The sequence below is a fragment of the Cygnus olor genome, chromosome 9, assembly GCF_009769625.2.
Source record: "Cygnus olor isolate bCygOlo1 chromosome 9, bCygOlo1.pri.v2, whole genome shotgun sequence".
NCBI classification, from domain to species: Eukaryota; Metazoa; Chordata; class Aves; order Anseriformes; family Anatidae; genus Cygnus; species Cygnus olor.
In genome coordinates, this window is record NC_049177.1 from 18,952,451 (window position 1) to 18,973,197 (window position 20,747).

Sequence of the window (20,747 nt, forward strand, 5' to 3'; positions counted from 1 at the left end):
TGCTTAAGCTTGCAAACACTGGAAAAATATACATTTGTGGGATGTTCCAGGAAAGCTGAGCACTCATTATACCCTTTTAACACCAAAACGTGTATCACTTCCACCCCCCCTTTTTTTAAAATAAAAAAAAAATAAAAAAATAAAAACAAACTTGTATCATATTCCAGACACAGTTATACTACTAGTTATCACCTATGCATATTGTCATGCACTTTTTGGAGTCTCACTGGTCCAAAGCGAAGACAGAAACAGCCCACAAACTGTTCTCTCCCCGGAGATCATCTACTTCTTTCTCTGCAAAGGTTGGGGTCTGAGATTCAAGATGACAGCTACAAGGTAGAGATCCCATTCTATTCAAGATGACAGCTACAAGGTAGAGATCCCATTCTATGTGAGGCCAACATAACACTGTGTTGCCACTTCTAGGTGCCTTTTTAAAAAAAATTATTTCTTTTTATTTATTTATTAAGAACCATCAGAGGGTTTAAGATATAACAATTAAGATATAACAGTTCCAGGTAGCAGTTGGCACTATCCCAATAATCAAAAGCAACACTTAAGCTATGCCTGCCATAATTCACTTGACATTTTGCTCTGGTCAGCACTGCTTCTGCTTTATTAATATTAATAACGCAAAGTTTTGCTTTTCAGGACACCATATGTGAGAGCACAGGAACCTTTCCCTAACAGCAACAGAGTGAAAAGCAGAGATATTGCAAAAGCAAAATCTGCGCATATCAAGATTCCCAATATCTATAAACATTTGCAATAAGCAGGCACAAAATTAAATGTTTGTCTCAAGCTTTGTAGCTCAAGTTACCTTCTGACATTAAATAAGAACACTTATTGGTTTCATTGAGGGCTACTCTACCACTGCATCAAATTTCTTTTTTAACCTATGAAACTTTTATATAAAACAGGCTCAGAAACTTGTCTTGTAAGTAACAGTTACTTCAGAGCAATGTTCTGAATTTCCTACAAAGGAGGACTATTTTTTATTCTTGGACTTCGTAAACCTCTGATTTTTCCACACTGAAAAATACCTGCTCAGTTTCTTTTTTTTTCCCCTAAACAATTCTTCAACAAAAAGCACAAGCTCTTTTGTTTAACTGTCATAGTTACTCAACTGTACCATCAATTCTGTCTTTAGCTGAGCTGTGGCATTACATCTTGAAAAGCATTAGCAGTAATACAAGAGTTCTACATTCCCACAGATTACCTCCTATAATCCAAATTGATTTCAGCTGTATTGAATAGATTACTCGTCATTCTGGATTAACATCCTCAGCATCAGGGGCAGGGTGTAAAAGAACTGAAATTATTTTGAGTTCTACCCCCTAAAAATATATTAATTTTTATAGAGGAAAATATGTAAAAAAAATTCTTAAATACATTTTTCAAATCAAATACTGAAATTTTCACTGTCTGTTTTAAGGCAAAAAATTTAAAAATTCTTACTGATGATCAAACCTCTAGTCCTTTACTCAAAAAGTGACCTTGCCTAAAAGAGGGAAAAATGGCTGAGGCCAACTCTTCACGCCTCCACATATCTTTAACTCCTAAGGTATATTAAGAACCACATGCAGTAGAGGGCATACTTTTGTATGCTGATAAGATTTCTTCTAGATTTATCAGAAAATCTTCCATTCAGTATTTATGGTCCACTAACTAGCCTAGTAGCTGAAACACATCTGGGGTTGTGAGCCGGCAGAGGAAGATGAGGAAAGTTTGCTACTGCATGTTCCCATCTCCCATCTGAAAACATTATTCAAAATCATCTCCTTTCCACTTTTCTTATGTGCTGAAATATTGCACATTATTAAATAGAAGATATGCATACCAAATGTTTAAAGACAGATTTCACTTTCTCAGTTTTTTGTTTGTTTGTTTGTTTGACAAACTACCAGTTTCAACACACACACATATCTCAGATGGCATTTTTTCTTTATTAGGAATCAGAATTTAAATTATCATTTCAAAACAACGTGTGAAGTCTGAGGCCCAACAGTTCATATACGTGAACAATGAATATATATTGTATATTAGTCACCAATCTGGTTATTTTGGAAGTGATCTGAGCACCTTGATTTTAATTTGAACTAGTACTAGAGGAATGCTTTATTCTAATTCAGTACCTGCATAATGACAGTAACGAACCAATTCTGTAGTTACTATTTGCGTGCTATGATTGAGACCCATGACACTGAAGTCAACATAGAGTGAAACCTAATTCAAAAGGACAAAATATTTTAGTATTAATTTTCTCTGCTGAAGATGACCAAACAAATTTGAAGTTGCCAATTGATAAACCCGATGATTTAAAAAATGTACCTTAACACAGACTAAGCAGAGACAAGAGAAATTCTCCAGCTATTCCCTTAAATTTTTGAAGTCAAATGCAATTGTGCAGCCAGAAGACTCACCCTTTTGATAATACAGTTCAAAATTATCAAGAAATCAATCTAAGCGCTAAAGAAAAATGCTGCTACATATCCAAAATGGCTTTAATAAAAGATGATGCTTACACAGAAAGAAAGGATTGCAAAGCACCTTGCCCAAGCCTGCTATCACAAGCAGCTACCTTATGTAACTCGTTCACAGAAGGACCAGAACCTTAAACAACCTCAAACAGTTAGCTCTGCTCCAGACTTCACTCTAAATTACAGGCTGATTTTACTATTTACAGCTGGACCAACACTGTTGTTCAAAGGTTAGAAAGTGTTATCTTACTCAATAGGTGTGTCCCCATGTATATTCTGAATAAAACATTTTAACTTGAGACATTAAAAAAAAAAGTTTCATTGTGTCTTCATCCTCTTAGCCTGCAGTGATCTGACTAGTTGAAACAGAATGAGTTAATTTGACAAAACTGTTTATCAATTTCCAGTCATACTATCATTTCAGACGCATTAAGGAAAATAAGTTTTTTAGAGCAAAGTGGGCTTTGCAGAGCTTTCACTGGAGATGCTTTGGAAGCAGTCCCACTTGGCTTTCAGAATGAATCTATAGGCATCAAAATGACAACTTCTAAAGGAAGCACACGTAATGCAACAGCTACTGATGGACAAAGAAACAGAAAACCTAACAATGCCATTTCAATGCAAATGCTTTTCAAAGTGGAATGCAATCTAGCCACAGTATTGACATTTAAATGGACACAAGGCACAATCCAATAAAGGTAAATGTGAATGTGGTGATTTCTTTTTATCAGGTATTATCCTTCTTTGCCAGTTTTCCTCCTATGCAATTAAAAAAAAAAGTCTTCCCATATTAATATTGAAATCTAAATTATTCCATCAAAATGGGAATGAAAGAAGAAAGGAATGAAAGATGAGCAGTACACTTAGAACTCAGCCAATATGGATTTAGCTGCTTTACTGTAAATTAATGATTGGGCAAGTCTTTCCATACTCAATTCCTTATCTGTAGCCAACACTACCTGTATTTTGTCAGAAGAATGAACAACTTGGCCATGAGTCAAAAGTGGTTAGACCATCATTAACAGAAAACTTGCTAAGAGGTTCCAAAGGGTGCAAGTACAATATTGGAAATACTAGCCTGGGTCTTGAAAGCTGGTTTATCTTGACAATACTGCTTCCAGTTCAGAACATATAGCTTGGTTCAGATATCTCTGCACTACACTCAACAGAGTTTCCCTAAAAGAATTACATATCCCCCTTTATGGTCGATATCTACCTCACTTTGTTAAAAATGCACCAACGGCCTTGACGAAAAAATTTTCTGTTTAATAACCATCTTGTTGTGGGTCACAGAACTGCCTCACCATATGGCTTATTATTTTTAATGATGTATAAGATGCAATATATACCACTAAAAACAGTAGAAAAGCTTAAATGATGAAAAGAAAAACAGATGGAGAAAACATGAGCAGAAAAGCCTGAGAAAGAAGAAAAAAATGCAGAATAACAAACAGATCCTAGGGGAAATCAAGAGCTCATGGTAGCCCTGTGGACACTAGAACTCTCATGGCACCACCCTCTAGCTGTGCATGCTCATTTTGAGCTACAAAAATGTTTGCACTGCATAATTTTAAAGCCATGCATGTCCATTTTTATTTTTAAACTCTACAAAACACAAAGATTTGCAGTGCATAAATCCATTCCGAATAGGCTGCTTAATTGGTACTGTAAGTCTAATATATCAGCTGCCTGTGGATCTGGACAACAGCCAAGCATCCCAAGTTCAACACGTACAGTAGTTCTAGTTGCTCTCCCTCCTAACATAAAGGACTAGTGCTGCTATAATTTAACGATACCATTAATGCATCTTCTGTAACGTTTGCTTTATAAAACTTCTCCCCAACCTATTGAAGCTGATTCCCTTTTTAGCAAATAGTGTAATACTCAAAGAGCAGATCAGTACCTCAAGAGGTTCTGGGCTGAAAAGTAGAACGTAGAAAATATTGGGTTTACTTTCAATGCAAAGAGCATGATTAGTCCAATGACTATCCAATACCTGTTTTAAGCCTCTGCATAAGTCTGACTGGATTTCTGATTGTTCATGGGAAGGATATTCCTGATCTTCCCTTTTTCCAGTCAACTGTGAGTACTCTGAAGTTGGACCTTTGCTGTGGTCACCTCAGTGTTAAGACCACCTGAGAGCACAGCCCAACAAAGATGACTTGAAAGAGTAGTTTATGTTCACCACCATTACTGCAAATTTAAGACATTTCTGGAAGACTAACTAGCCATTTCCTGCAAACACCATCTCTGAACTAAGACACATTTCAATTCAAAAACCTGATGTGAAAAGTACATTACAAGTGGTCTTTTTTTTTTTTCCTGGCTTTTATATTTATAAATATGAAAGTTATCAGTTTCTCCTCACCCGGAAAGGAGAGATATGACATGAAATCAGTAATGACATCATACACAAATGATGCCTTATTGCATATCACTTCCTTCCTTCCAAATTTCTTTACAAGGAAAGCAGTGTTAGAACTTCTGCTTTACAAAAGCAGAAATATGCCTAGGTTCTGTTCATTTCCAATAGTTCAGTGAATAGCAATACACCATAGTAGTGCATCAAGTGAAGGCGCAGCAGCACAGTCAGTTCTTCAGCAAGTAAATAGGATAGCACAGGCTTATGTAAAGGCAGAATTTCTTTCTCTGTGTAGAGATACTTTAAAAAAAATCTGATCTGTAAACAATTTTTCTGTTCACTTTCCTCACAAGAGTAACTGGTAGAAATATTGCTGAAAGGTGAATCTGGGACTCAAGTACTTTAAGTATTTGTCAAAAGAAAGCCTCTAATTATGTTACAGATTTAGATAAAGTACTTTTACTGCATAGAAGATGATATTTATGTAATTATTTACAGTTTAAAAACTGATGTCAAAATATTAAATATTTACAAGGCACTGGTCGTTAACTTTTCGTGTACAAGAATAAATTTGCAAACAACTGTAATGAAGAAAAAATTACAGAATGATACTGCATTTCAAACAGTAATGTTTCAAGTTATGCCCAGGTATTCATTCTAATTGATGTACCCATCATGACTTGAAGTTGATCTATTGGCCTCATGCATTTAATTTCAAAACTCTACAATAAAGCTTTATAGTACATAGGCGTTGTTTCAGAGCTCTGTGCTTCACTGATTTAAAAAACCACACACAACTATATGTAGTCCTAAAGATTTACATTAATATGGCCTTACAGTAACTTAATTAAAGACTCATTAAGTATTACAGTATCACATAGTGTGAGTTGCATTGAATTTAATTTGGAAATATTCAATAATACCAGCTGCAAAAAATAGAGTATTTCCTTACAAAATCCTGACAAACGTACATAGTCCTTTGGAAATGTTTGTTACTATCCATTATCTGATCCCAAAGGATAAACCTGCAGAAATTATTATGTTTGCTACTAAATTCTATTATAAATATTTAGCATCATTAGAATACATTAGAATAGTCTGAACTCTACTCCTTATTTTGTTTTTGAGACATCGCCTAAGGGCACTGTTCTAAGTGTAACAAATAAAAAAGTACTGGTGCATTTCTTTTCCTTTTTTTTTTCTTTTTAGTAGTACATTCTATGAAAACAAATATTTTATTTCCTTTATCTTTTCACATTTTTCTTGCTTTGTACTTAGGTTATCATGCTTTACATCACAACTGTTCCCATCTACATATTGCAGACAAATAAGAAACGAATGAGATTTGTTTACTATATCATTATGCTGTTGTTTAAATGAGAAAATAACTTACCTTGCAATTCTGACTTATCAAACTGTTCATTCTAAACACCTGGCAAGTATACAATTGGCTGTTACAGAATTACAGGGTTTGATCAGTAAGGTACTGTAACAGATAAATACATACAGCAAGCCGAAATACTAAGAAACAACACAATATTGAAGGAGGCCAAGTAAATAAGTAACTTCTTTCTTTTTGTATATAAAAAAAATAAAAATAAATCCTTCAATAGTTGTTGCTAAAGTCTTAGGATAGTTTGAATACTGTAATAAATTTGCTAGAGATCATTTCAGTAGCAGTTCTAAACAGTAACAAGGTTGTCCTGGTCACAGATGAACTATCCCTTCATTCAATTCAGGTAAGGACTGATTACAATAGTATTCAAATACAGCAACCCAAATTTGCAAGTTTACATACCTTACAGCTAAACCCATTTTCAGTCACCAGAATAAACAGTTGGATTTCCCAATGGATTGGTCACCTGTATCTCTCTCCATTAAAAATCTGAGCATTTAAGCTGCTTCTCTGCAGCCTCTCAGGTATGCAGGAGATTGCCTACAAACTTCTAGTTTCAGAATGATTTTTTTTTCATATCAGAGGCTGAGTAGCCAGATATAAATCAGCTTGACTTTGTCAGGTTGTAGTCTTTTGGGAAGGCTAAAAGACCTAATAAAAGAAGTAGTATCAAACCTCTTGCTTTGACTAGTGATTGTGCTATGACTGCACGTAAAAAATAGTGCAAGCATAGCTATTCACCAGGTGACTGTTCTACATCGTGCCATAGCCACTTTAAACTGATGAGATGGGTTGTGTATGGTATCAACCATTCCCAGGGTTTTGCAGAGTTATGTTTACAAAAGGTTAACAGCAGGCACTAATACAAGTATCATGACTCTTTTCAGGCAGTAGGTGAAACCTTGAAGAAAAAGTGGCTCTGTCTTCAAAAAAGTGACCTGACCTTTGCTTTGGTGGGTTTTTTACTCTGCAAGAAATAAAAAGCACTGCATGCTTTCCAATGCATCCTTTCTAGCTGATAAACTATTTTGTTCTAGCACTCAGCACGAAAGGACTATGCGTTATAAAAAAAACAAATAGCATGTTAACAGTACTAGCTAACAATAGCTCTACATCATACGAGAAATGATCTTCATAAACCTGAAATACGTCATACAAATTATGAACCAATTAAATACATAATTGGCCAAGAACCTTTGATATACTTAGCAATTATAAGCAAACTTCCATTGAATGTAGTTTAATGAAATTCACAATGACTTTGAGGTTCTTTGGATATCAAAGGCACCACAGTTCCAGCATGCTTACGATTCATGACACTTCTGCTCCAAGAATTTCTTGCAGCATGCAAAGAACTCTCTGTAGGGTAACTGAAGCGTTGCACAAGAAAGCAAATCTAGCATTGACCTGTCAGTTGTTGAAATCTGTTCTAAAATTGCAGTAGTATGTAATGATTTTACATGCAATTGGTGAAATGTTTATGAAACACTGTATAGTTCAGTGTACATATTTTATTGGACATGGAATACAGCGCTAGTGAAAGTAATTCTATTATGACATAATGCGGTAGTAAAGTCTATTAACAGAAGGGGTTTTTAAGTGTTGGAATATTTTAAGAGTAGTGGAAAATACTGCTTTTATGGAGTCAGATCCTGCCATCTTTTCACAGCTAAAACTTCCACTGAAATCAACAGGAGCTTTACGAGTACCATAATAAGGACATGGCAAGGGACACTGGTCTAATGCAGCGCTGCTGCTATGCTTCATGTGTACACTCAGACACTGCTGCTTGCAAGAGTCAAAGAGATCAGAACACAGAGTCTGGGTGGATTCAAGAAGATAAATACCCTTTTTAAATAAAGAGCACGACACAACATCAGTGCATTTTATTTGGCTAAAATATTAAATTAGTTGTTAATTATTTTATGTTTCTCTTGAATATGTAGTGTATTAGGTGAATTTTAAGGAAATTAAGAAGTCCTTGCGTTACGTTCAATAACAAGGACGTTTTGAGGAGAAGCGCAGCAATGCCTATGACAGCAGGATCTGGCTCCGTCCACTGCCAGCAAAGCCAGGCAGCGCAGTTAATTACGCGCACTGCTTTACAAACTGTTCCCAGAGGCGTCAACACCCCGAGCCCCGCGGGTCACTTCCACACTAGGGCAGCGTGTGCCCCAGCGACCCGCCAGAACCCCGCTTGCCAACTCCCGGCAGTGTTTAAGGGTCCCGGGGGATGCAGGCCGGACCCCCCAGCCCCGCGGGCGCTGACCTGGCCCTTGTTGGTTTCGCTGTTGTAGGGGAAAGGCGCTAGGGCAGCTGATAAGGCTGTTGCCATGGTGATGAAGGAGATGCCAAGGGAGGAGTCCGCGGAGGAGAAGCCCCTCCTCACAGTGACGTCACAGGTGGGCGGAGCGCGGGACGGGGCCGGCGGGTGGGGCCGGGGGCTGGCACCAGGGCTTGGTCATCAATAGAAGCTCCACAGGGCATTGGGCACACAGCCATTAGCTGAGGTACCTCAACTCGGTACAAAACATCAAGCACTGGTGGTGTTCATGCCCCAAATCTCCCCCTTGAACACCGCATCTTGCTCCTTGCAAACCCTGATGTCCACGAAGGAATCGTCAAGGGAAAAGGATGCTCTTCAACGTACCGTTTCTAACTTTATCCCAAGTGATTGACAAACAATTAGAAGCCAACATCAAATGCTGCCCCTTCCTTCCCTGCTCAATAAGTGCAAAGCTTCCATCGGCATCAACAAGGCCGGGAGCTGCGCCTGAGCTCGTTAATTGTTTAATGAACCATTTGTATTGGTTGTCCATCGGTCTACTCAACACCCGTCTGATACAGTTGTGCATTGATAAAGTGCCTGTGTCTGTTAGCGTCACACCTCCCACCACACACAAATACCTACTTCCCTGCTGTGCACCAAAGGGGTGCAGAAGCCAAAAGGAGGCAGAACCAGGTGAACAAGTGAGTATTTTTCATAGCCATCTCCGCATCATGTACCCATGACGTGCAGCTACACCACCATGTTCACTCCTCATTCACATCCCAGTTGTCCGGACGCCATGCTGCTTTGAGCTGCTGCCTCCTCAGCATGTCCGTGTTACCCTCTTGTTCAGACCAGTCGTTCAGTTACGTGCTGCTGTACTGCCTTTAGCCATCGCCATCAGCATTCATCTTGGCCCTTTACCCAATGAAACAGATGGATGTGACTGCCGCTCGCAGGGCGAATCATGCGAGTTCCAAATTGGCTGCAAACAAACTTCCCAAGCCAGACCAAATCGGGTCATGAGAATAAGGCCTGCTCTTCCCAAAGAGATCACCAACACCAAACCCTGTACGGGCACGTGTGTTATCTTAGGAATTACTTACATGAGGTACCTATGTTGCATTGTCCCTCACAGTACAGTTAAATAAGCAAGAAAGCAAAGCAAAATGCTCGGATCAAGCCAGGAAGCAGAATATTTGCTTTTAGAAAACTACCAAAAAAGCAAAATTCCTATTTACAAAAGTCCTAGAGAACCGATTACATCTGACTGCAGTAGCAGACTCTGCAAGAAGCAGAACGGGAATCTCAGAGACAGAGAGGAGATGCCAAAGCCTTGTTTTAACCAAGGAGTTAGAGATAATAGAGAGAAGTCCCTGAAACCTAATTTAAGAGATACCTTTTAACTCTCTTCCTCTGGAATATGTTAAAAACACATCCAACAGAGACCAAGTCAGATACACGTTCACATTTTATTAGGCTGCTAGCCAACCTTTATTTTGTAAAACATGACACATGTTGACCTAAACACCCGGCATGAATTAGATTTTGACAAAGTTTCCAATTCACAATTTATTTCATATTAGATCTCAAGGCAAATCCACAAATAGCATAAACCAAAGTACTGCAAACTCCACTGGGGTTCTGCTGATATGTGGCAACTGCGAATCTAGACCTTCATTCCAGCAGTAACAAGCCTACTACAATAAGCAGAGGGGTGTTCTTGGTAATTGAATAGGCCTTTCAGCATCTATTTTCTGTGATTCTATCTCAATTATTTTCAATGAAAGTCACTTTATTGGTATGAAAAGGCATTCAGTAGTTGCCAAATTTAATACTTCAGGCATCAGAGAGTGAGCTTTCTGTACTAATGGGATTTTGTAGAATATAACTCTATATACTATGTTGCTATCTCCCTTTAACTTTTAAAGATAAACCAGAAAAGAATGGAACAAATGAAAAAAGGTAATTTTGGTATGAATAAGCCTAGGAAAAGTTAAGGAGTTTGCTGAAGGTTCAAAGATTAACAATACTCAGCTAACTGAACCCGAGATAAATTATTTTATGCAACTCATTTATAATAAATACATGGACAAATTGTGCATAAAGTTGGATTTGAATTCTGATTTTTCTTCTTTTTATTTAACCTCTTCACAACTTCATTGACAGGAGAAAAGATCTCCCTTATGAATTAATTTCTAATGAGAAATTTAAACCTAACTATCCCCTGGAGTCAAAGTTTAATTGTACAGTCAACTATGAAATTCCCAATCTGCTACAGGTCAGTGAACTTCAAAGGAGCTCATTCAATAACATACTCTGATCCACACTTAAACTTTAAAAATATGATGAACTGCTTTATTGAGCAGTAAAAAAGCGCATGCTTATATGCTTTGCCAACCTGATTTTAAACAACTCAATCCCAAAGTATCGGGAGTTATCTGTCCCATGTTCATCATACTTAAGTTAAATTCTTCAACAGAGTACACAAGTTGGAGAGGTAGTGATGGTAGGATCCCTACACAAATAAGGAAATAAGACCTACAGGAAGGGATTCATGTCCAGGAGGATCCTGTGGCAAATATACTCTCTATTATACAGTAGACTTGGAAGTCCATGAAAAATTCACCAAAGGAAAAAGAAATGCAGATTATATATTGAAAGCTATCCCAACTTCTATTTCTAATAGAAAAATAGGGAGGTGCCTGCTTACTACACAGCCATTGCTCAGAGTATAAACAGTTAATATCAAATTTTTAATTTGAAATATTAAAGAACACTTACTTTTAGAACTGGAAAGTAAATAAAAATGTGAAGTTAGATTAGAAGAAACATGCTGAAGTTCAGCTTATCCCATGAAAAATGCAGGCAATGACACAAATATCCCAAAAAGAAATGTTTAATGACTACACTCCAATTAACTCTCTCAGCTGTTTAAGGTTCTTATGAAAAAAAAAAAAGAACATTTTAGTTCTTATTAAGAGTAGGAGCAATGTTTTTTGAAAGTGAACTTAACTTACATGTCACTGGTTGATCCAGGCACACCTATATTTCCTCAAGAGCTTAAGTAAAAATACACGAACATTTCCAGTGCCTAAAGTCCACTGTTCTGGGTGGGTTTGGTTTGTTTATTTTGATTAGATGCTTTATGTTTTTTTGTTTTGTTTTTCTCCCCCCCTTGAAACTAATATGTGACCTGACAAATTTTATAAAGGAAACAAAATAAAGATAGCTAATACACAACTCGCAATCTGAGTAGATTAAGGCATGTATCAAAAACTCACATTATGAAACTAATAGCATAATAACAGTTTTCCATATAAAAGTTAAGTCCAAACTGTTCAGAATCAATCACATTTATTCAAAGCTTCTTAGCATTAGACTTGCATTGACTTACAGTCCACTCTGTAAATATTTACTAAGTAACATTAGAACAGAACAGCAGAGACTTCAAGTGAAAATAATTAGCTTCTCCTTTATACCAATCTCAAGCAGAAGTAACTTCATTTCAAGTAATTCCTATACATTAGTTTGGAAAAAAAAAAGTCTTGCCAATTTTAGGAATCTTCAGCAATTAACTTTGGACTACAATAATTCATCATAGATTCCAACCAGCCCTGTGAGAACAGTGGCAACTTCCTCAGTGATTTTATTTTTATATTCCTTTTAAAAGACTAGCGATAGATTCATTAGTCGTATTCCTCAAACATCTGAAATGGGTCTACTGTTATTTATTGTAAAACATTTGAGTAGTTTAGCAGGAGATGCTTAAGTCCGCAAACTTTTTCATCTGTTATTAAAAATAGGTAAATACTATGAGTGTAAAAAAAGACAAAATGCATAACTGCATGCTTAGCAGTACAAATATTAATTAAATCTTTACCTCCAAGTTAAGTATTGCTTAACACTTTGCTTTTAGGGCAGTATGTATAATTTGAGCAGAAATATTCTCATGAGCATAATAAAGAAAGTTGCCTCGATAATATGCTTAAAAGTCATAAATTGGCTGCTTGCCTAAAGTTATACAAGTTTCTCCATCACAAATTAAATACATTTTTCCATGAAATAAGCTTTAATTTGAAATCACCCTGGGAATTGATAGTATTTTTTTCCATAAAATAAAGCTGACTATACCATTTCGTGCATTTTAAAAATGTTCTACCATTCCGTAAGCATAGAAAGAGCTGGACAATTTTTGCAAGTAATGTATTATGCTCATTTAACCCTTTTTTATATGAATAGAAATTAGTTTTCAGAAATCTGTTCATTCTTCATATATGAATATTCTAAGTAAAATTATACTATCCTTTTAATACTTACTTTTAATACCTTAATCCTTTTAAACAATTGCAAACTATGTACTACAATTGTTCTACATGCAATTAACTTCTTGTTTGCACAATGAAAGTGTTACACTCCATTGCAAGTTTAAAACGTTCTCAAGCACCTTTCAAGTTTCAAGCATTTCAATCTGCAAAATAACATCAAAGCCAACACACGTGCCATGCCATGCCATATCCCTGTGGAGAAGCCATACAACAGGAAATTATGATTTGGTTCCTATGACTGCCCACAGTAACACATCCAAAAACACAACCTTATTCTAGATATGCTACAGAACTGCACAGAAAGCAAAAAAAAAAAAAAAAAAGATTTCAAAATAATTACAGCCTATATGTAAGGATACAGCAAGGTACAGTAAAAGATGAATTTTGTTACATGGGAAGTATACAGATCATTTTCAACGCAGTTGAAGATCTGTAGGAATTGCATAAGCTTTACAAAATTGGCACTCGTGATAAGCCATGGTAATTTTGATATTATTAATTCTCTTCGTGCTACTAATATCATGAAGATCTGGTCTTAAAAAAGCAGATGTATATCTTTCATCTTAATTGACATTTGATTATGCACCATACTCAGAACAGTGCACAAAGCTGTATATAATCCACTACTGCAAAAATTTTCAAACCTATCTGTGGATCACAGGTGATTGACAAAGCATTTGTACATGCAGCTCAGTTCAATATTCTGGTGGTCTTCTCTTTCAGCTGACGAAAAACCATTAAATAATTTCCTACTATTTTGTAAGCAATCATAATAGTTGCCCCAGAGATGCTGAGAGATTCCAGAAGTAGTACCAGCAATATGAGTGAAACAGGACTCCTTGAATTTGTCATCTATTTAAAATCCTTATTTAGAAGAAATGGAAAACTGTGGTTCCCAAAGTCAGGCTACTTCTTTAGTTGAAGTTGCCACACAAGAAGTAATTTCAATGAGTAATACAGGAACCAGAGTCTAGCACCATGAGTTACCATTTGCTTTCTGTAGGTACTATCATGACACCTGTGCCTCTCCAGGTCTTCCACTGTATAGATTTCTCCAGGGCTTTCTCAATAGAAAATGGGTTCTGCAGAACAGGAAGGCTACAGGACCTTCCCACCCTGCATTTACTCAGCTTAGGTGTCCAATTTGTTAACCCCTCAATCAACAAGCAAGTCATTTTAGGAATACAGACTAAATATTTTCATGAACTAACATTACAGAAATCATTTCCTTAAAAGAATATTTTGCAATTTTTAGCAACTGTATTACTTCAAGGACCTCTATGCATTAAACATTTATTAAGCATAAACAGTTAATTTTGTCTTTGATCACTGTTGTACTGTAGCAGCTCTCCAGCGGGGAGAACTGGGGTATTGGGAAAGGGAGAGGCTAAAACATAAGTCATATGGCAAGACCATGAAGACAATGCAGAGCCAGGTGAGGGTAAACAAAATCTTCTAAGACCCAAGAAAGGATTTCAACAAACAGCTTCCTTTAATTAAAGAGTACACAGAGCACGTGGATGTTAATGCACCAGAAAGACTTGAAGTAACATTTTTATAAGTAGTAAAGGCCAAATTGTCAGTTCCACTCAAAACGTGACAAGAGCAACTTTTCTCCTAATGACTCTAATCCAGCAAGGCAGTTAAGCACATGCTTAACCTTGAGTTTTGCAGGACATGCTTAAGTGGCTTGCTGGCGTGAAGCCAAAATGCAGGAGCCAGATACAACCCTGTGTTTGGCTACTGCTCCCTTTTAGTTTTCTTAGCCAGACGAAGAACAATAGAGGGAACATGGTGAACTGCAAGATATTTAGTTCTACATTGCAGCTAGACACTATAATTTGCGTAGGTCAGCACTGACAAACACAGATAGGATGCTACCGTGACACAGCAATAGCTCTCACAAAATCAATGCAACTGCTATGAAGACGCAGCATAAACATGTTACCATTTACTGATTGAGACATCAAGCATAAGTTTTAAATAACACCACTTTCCTGTAAATTTAAGCATCCAATATGATGTCTACAGTAATCCTCCCACAGTTTCTCAGCCTTCACACAAGCTGTGGGTCAGTTGTTAGCATTAAGCCTCAGGGAATCACTGGGCCTGCATGATTTCAGGTAAGATATTGTCACCTCTGATTCACAGGCTGCTGTACACACTTCCTACTATTTAGCAACTGAGTACCAGTTATCACCTGCCAAGTGAAACTCATCTTCAGAGAGGTAGCAACACCAAACTGCTCTTTGAAGGAGGGCGAAATGAGTTTGTTTCTGTTTTAGAGCTTCCCACAATTTGTGTTAGGTGGAAGTCAATTACACTGTATGCCCTGTGTATTGATCCTCTGTTCCCGTGAAAACCAAATATTTGGCTGGCATGTCAGTTTTGTTGGGACATAAATTCACACTAGAGTGACAGAGAAAAGATTAGTATGACCCTGGCACAAGGATGATACCAGAAGTCAAGTAGTGATCACACTTACTATACGATAAAAAATAAGTGTGGGGTGGTAGCGATATGATTTTTCCTTGTGAAATACTTACAAATATTCTAGAAAAGTAAGGGAAGAAAAACACAGCTCATGCAATTTGAGCTTTTTAGCATGAAACTACTGATTTTATAAGGATTTCCTTCTCCAAGCCTCCCTCTGAGACAATAAAGGAGGTATCTCAATACTTATCCTGTCAAGATCACAATCCACAAACACCACTTCCAGTTATGCTTCAGAGAACAACCACCTCAATTTCTAGATCTGGTTCCCATTTATCAGTTTTTAGAAATACCTTGTTCAAGGAAATGAATCCATAGAAATCACTTGTTTCCTCTTATCCTAGTGAATGTCACCAGAGATCGTGATATGCCAAATACATGCAGAGAACTTATCTATTAAGAAATTTGATATATGTCATATAAATTAATTAGCAATTGAAGTTAGTTCATGTCTTAGGTAATGCCCTCTGGTCGAGTTAAAAACTAAAAGAACAGGTAGTATAGCACTGACAAACTACTATCTAGTTTACCTACTTATCCAGTCTCACCCAAGCAGCAGACAAGTTTCTCTCAGAGCAACGTTCAACAATGCAATTTCTCCTACAGAAATTCTGAATTAAGAAGCTCCTGTTTTCTCATATGCTGACCGCTCATTACCATACTCTAAGCTTTTTGAGTCAGATCATTTCACTGATCCAGTTTACAGCCCAACAACACCATTCCAAGCACAGTGTGTAGGCAGAGGTACAGCAAAAGCCATCAACACCCATGAGTAGGTTTGCTACTGAATGCTACAGGGGCTTATCCAGTAGTAGTCTGGGGCTTCCTAAGTTAATTCCTTGAATAATTCAGTCATCCTCTGATGACATAACTTGTAAAATCCAATCCAACTAGCTTGGGTAGCAAATTACAACTACATTTTTGGTGCCTATATAACTAGTCCTACTAAAGTAAGTTCCATATATAGTCATTGGGAAAGCTAGGTGCCTTTGAGAGCCTCCTGAGGGAGAGCCTAAATTAAGGCAGGGAGGATCTCCCTCTGGAGCTGCTTTTCTAGGCATTTATCTCTTCCTATTGAACATGGAGGGAATTTAAGCATTTAATTTTAGAGAACTAGTTCACTATGTGCTCAAAACATAGGTGCTAATTAGCTGTCTCTGCCTGACTGGAACCCCGCAATTTAGCTCCCAAGTCATTTATATTAAAGACTAGCAGCATGTTATGCTCTACTAACATAAAAAAGGAACTAAACACCATGTATGGTGCACCGCAAACACAGTAAGATAGGAATGTAATAAGAGAATTTAAAAGCAGTGTTTCAGGTCTATACCTTACTGACAGCGTCAACATGTTCCACCTCTGACCGCGATGTAAGCCTGTTGCTCTATGAAGGCAAAGCATTTGAAGCCATGATCAGAGCAGGTTGTACAGGTGAACATCATGAGCTGTAAATGTAACACTAGTTAAGAAGTTGGTCCTCACAGGTGATCCCCTGAGCATCAGGTGTGTTCCAGCTCCCTCCACCCAACAGCCAAAGTAAGTTCCCTTGTGAAAACATTTCACAGCCCCATTTCACAACACAACCCTGTCAACTGCCTCCCCCCTCCTTTAAAAATATAAAAATAAAAAAATCAGGTTACTGACTAGGTGTTTCATAAATTTCTTTTTACAACAGAATTTGTAGTCTGGGAGCAAAGCAAAACCAAAGCCATGGCAGTTGTTATACCATACTTAATTTCACCTTTTCTCTTGCATAGAGAATCACAATACAACCAACATCAGTGCCGCAGCAGGCACCTGCATTAAGGCCATAGACCAAAGGCCCCCAGGATGAGAAGAAAAGTCCCATAAATTTTTTTATGGGACAGCAGAGCTGTCACCACAGTAGCAGCTAGGTGCTCACTGAGCCTCACGCAGGCCCCTAGAGCAGACAGGCCTGAGGAGAGGCTCAGGGACAATGTCTCCTCCATGTTTTTTTTAAGAAGCAGGGTACTCCCATGGTGACAAAGGGAGAAAATACAGCATGGGAGGCTTTAGGAGTGACAATAGGGCATAGGAAGAGTTGGGCAGGCAAACAGTGGAAGCTGGGACCAGGCTGGATACTGGCTAAAGGGAAGAGAAGCCCCCTCAAGGGACCTCTCCGTTTCAGCAGGGCCACTACTGCTCCTACCACATCTCAATGTCTCTCCTCCAGGCTCAGCACACCTATGACCAACCCCATCTAGAGTTTGACTTTTTTTAGCCTTAAATCAGTCACTCCAGTTCTGTCCATCAGGCTGACACCTACCCCTCACACCTGAGGAGGGCCCAGAGCAGGAACTACCATGAGCCACGGCTTCTACCCCCTTTTCTCACAGGAGCTCTGAGAGCAGAATGGAGAGTGTTAGCCAAGCCAGAGCAGGGGGAAATGGAAAATTCATCAGTGAAGGCAGCTGTGGATAATAAATTACACTGATGAGTAAATGCAGAGAGCTGGGGCAGGGGTGGGTGACAGGGCACAGAAAATGGAGGTCAGGTGGTTCCCCTCAGTGCTCTGGGCTGTTGGCCTGCCTGGCAGCTGCTGAGGTAAAACATGGCAGCTGCAGCCTCTAGCATGGCACCGCTGCCTCCTGGCCAGGCCTCTGTGCCTCATCTCAGACCTGCACTAAATAATCCTCATTTTGAATACATTTAAGGAATGGGGCTGATATCAGGCATCAAATGATGCTTCTGACACTCCCAGTATCTTTCCCAAAGCACCAAAATTCACAGATATTTGGTATGAGAAAGTCCAATAGCAGTACTGAGGGGAGAAAAAGCAGCCTTTTCTGTTGTGTTGCTCAGTGGCAGGAGTCAGTCACGTAAAATTCGTTTGAATTTATGAGGAGCATTTTATACTATGGTTGAGACTCTTCATATCTATTAGTAGTAGGAAATATCACCCTTCACAAATTTTAGATATGTTTCAGTTAAGGGAGTGTTTTTTTTCTTTAATTAAAATAGATTCTGTAAAGAAAAATTAAGTTCTTAGAGACATTATGAGAATTTACGGTACTCACTGGCTAAATTAGTACTCAGAAATCAATAATTTTACAGTCTGAGTCTATACAGCTTGGCGTGTGTACAAATATCGCACACATAAATATTATGCGGTGGCGCACTGCCAGCAGCCTGGCTCTCGCTCCCAGCGCCTCTTCCTCCAGCGCTGCATGATGCTGGTCAGCTTTCTTCACTTTGCTTCTCTTGTCTGCAACATAGAGATAATACTTCTCAGCTCCATGGCGGTGCCAGGCTTGATTCATGAATGCTTTAAAGCATTCTGTGATATTCACCCTGAAAGGTGCTTGAGAACCATAAATTATTACTTTAATATAGATAATAGTTTTCATCTCATGAATGTTTTATAACACTACTCCAAATTCATGCCTGATATAACTCTAATAACTTGAGTAGAGTTAAAAGAGGGATAAATTTGGTACAATATACGAGACAGCAAAATGAAATTCAAAGTGTGAGACCAAGGATTTACCAAATGGCATTGTATACACAGTAATGTCAGAAACTGCCCCTCTGACTACTTACCTACTGCAAAAATTCTGCTCACAGCACTGTTTAACCTCTTAAGGTTTGATTCATCATGAAATACCCGCTTCACATCAAAAATGTTTTTCCAATATGTTCTATCGTTATGTAGTTTGTATATATTGAGAATTAGTAGACTTGATCATGTACTTGTTTTCATTTTTCAACCCAGATATTTCATTTCAAAGCACACTTTTTCACAGGAACAATTCTTTTTAAAAAGGCACTCCTACAGCTTTCAGTTTTTACTCACAGGAGCATAGGACACTACTGGGAAGAATCCTCTGGGCCATCGCCCACTTCTCAAAAGCAGTTACATCATAAACAGCCATGAAGAAAGCTTTTCAAATGCCACTTTAAAAAGCTAGGCTTTTTGTCCCCCAACCCTAACAATTATACTGTTTGTTCAATTCACTGCTGTGATAGTTAGATAGATTCTTTTAATTTCCAGACCAAATCTACTCATGGCCAGTTGAGATCTCTTCAGTCTTGTGCCAACTTTTTTCTATTGTTGAAAAAGTTTTCCACTTCCAATGTCACCCAGCCCCTCTCTCTTTATATATACAAGAATAATAATTATATTCCTACTCAATCTTCATTTTGTTAGCCTAAACAAGTCAACTTCTTTTAGAGTCCCTATAAAATGTGTTCTTTATTCCTCTGATCATCTGCGTGGCCCATCTCTGGTGAATATAGTGTATATGTTCACATAGTGACAGAATCAGAGAATAACTTATTTGTTTTCTAATTAAATAAAAATGCTGCAAGTGCACCGCAAAGGCACAACTTAGTAAGAATTAAATCTTGGTGTTTTCTGGTAAAACTGATTATGAAGAAGTGGATATCTGCCTAACTCTCAGTTTGATGGTAGAATTTTATCAATACACTTCTGGTACCAAACTAAGAAGTCCTGTGGTTGGGCTGGTCATCATTATATAAACAACATAATAAAGAAATGACTGGTGATGTGATAACCACCTTTGAAAAGTTAAAAAAAAAAAAAAAAAAGACATCTGCTACTTAATACTTGGTTGAACCTTGGAGAAATTCAGATTTTTATCTTTTTTGTTCTAGCCCTTCCTTCCTTCCTTCCTTCCTTCCTTCCTAATAGGAATATTAAAGAAAATTTCCATGGAACGTAATGCAAAACTTAAACAGCGTCTAAATTCTAGCGTACCCTTCTGATATGCTCATATAGATACAGAAACAGAGTATTTCCTATGAAGTTTTTACATTTACACTTATTACTATGGAACCTCGTCTTTATTCCCTCCAAATAATGTAAGACTTTTCTTCATGCTGTTAGCACATCATAAAATAAATCATTGAAGATCCAGCTGATCCATAGACTTTTACAATCTTTCTGCTGGATGTTATGTTCACCAGAATATGCAAATTACTGCAGAAGTGCAACCACTGTTACTGATGCTAGTTCCTAGAAGAAAAGGTATTTGAACAATTTTTGCTGATACGTGGAGTTGATCGTAGAGAAACTTTTAAAATATTGGAAGTAGTTTGGACAAGGATTAAATAGCTATACACCCTTATATTTTTCACCAATAGATACAATCACCAAATCACAGACAGAAAAATACATATATAGTGTAGAGATATAGTAGGTCCTCTTAAGTCTTAAATATCAGTATTAGGCAAAAGTATACACCTAGAGATAATGTGGGCAATGTGGAGCCACCTTTAATCAAAATCAAAGGTGTGCAGTTGGTATAAATGCAATTTCCAATCAGGTGTTGAGATTTACCAAATTAAGCAAGTAACATCTGTGTGATGAATGAGACAGCAATATGAGCAATCAATTCAGATAGTTATAAAAACAGATGATTTATTCCCCTTGTAAGGT

At 37.6% G+C, this 20,747-nt stretch overlaps 1 protein-coding gene, 1 long non-coding RNA gene and 1 other non-coding gene across 5 annotated transcripts in view; 2 read left to right on the forward strand and 1 right to left on the reverse strand.

Moving 5' to 3' along the window:
- The window catches only part of PEX5L (peroxisomal biogenesis factor 5 like), a 109,114-nt gene that overhangs the window by 55,784 nt on the left and 32,583 nt on the right, over window positions 1-20,747 (forward strand). The window contains exons 2-3 of one of the 3 annotated variants that reach the window (XM_040567180.1): window positions 7,126-7,191; window positions 8,536-8,640. The exons of 1 other annotated variant lie outside the window; for it this stretch is intronic. In XM_040567180.1, the coding sequence (XP_040423114.1) occupies window positions 7,126-7,191; window positions 8,536-8,640 (171 nt within the window). The remainder of the gene's footprint in view (window positions 1-7,125; window positions 7,192-8,535; window positions 8,641-20,747) is intronic. One more of the 3 variants, XM_040567182.1, reaches the window with a different exon arrangement.
- Window positions 8,670-18,229, reverse strand: LOC121074736. The gene is made up of 3 exons (XR_005822509.1): window positions 17,616-18,229; window positions 16,659-16,773; window positions 8,670-9,425 (listed from the first exon to the last, which is right to left on the reverse strand). It is a non-coding gene; the product is annotated as an uncharacterized LOC121074736 (long non-coding RNA).
- On the forward strand, window positions 15,217-15,321 carry LOC121075198. The gene has a single exon (XR_005822801.1). It is a non-coding gene; the product is annotated as a U6 spliceosomal RNA (small nuclear RNA).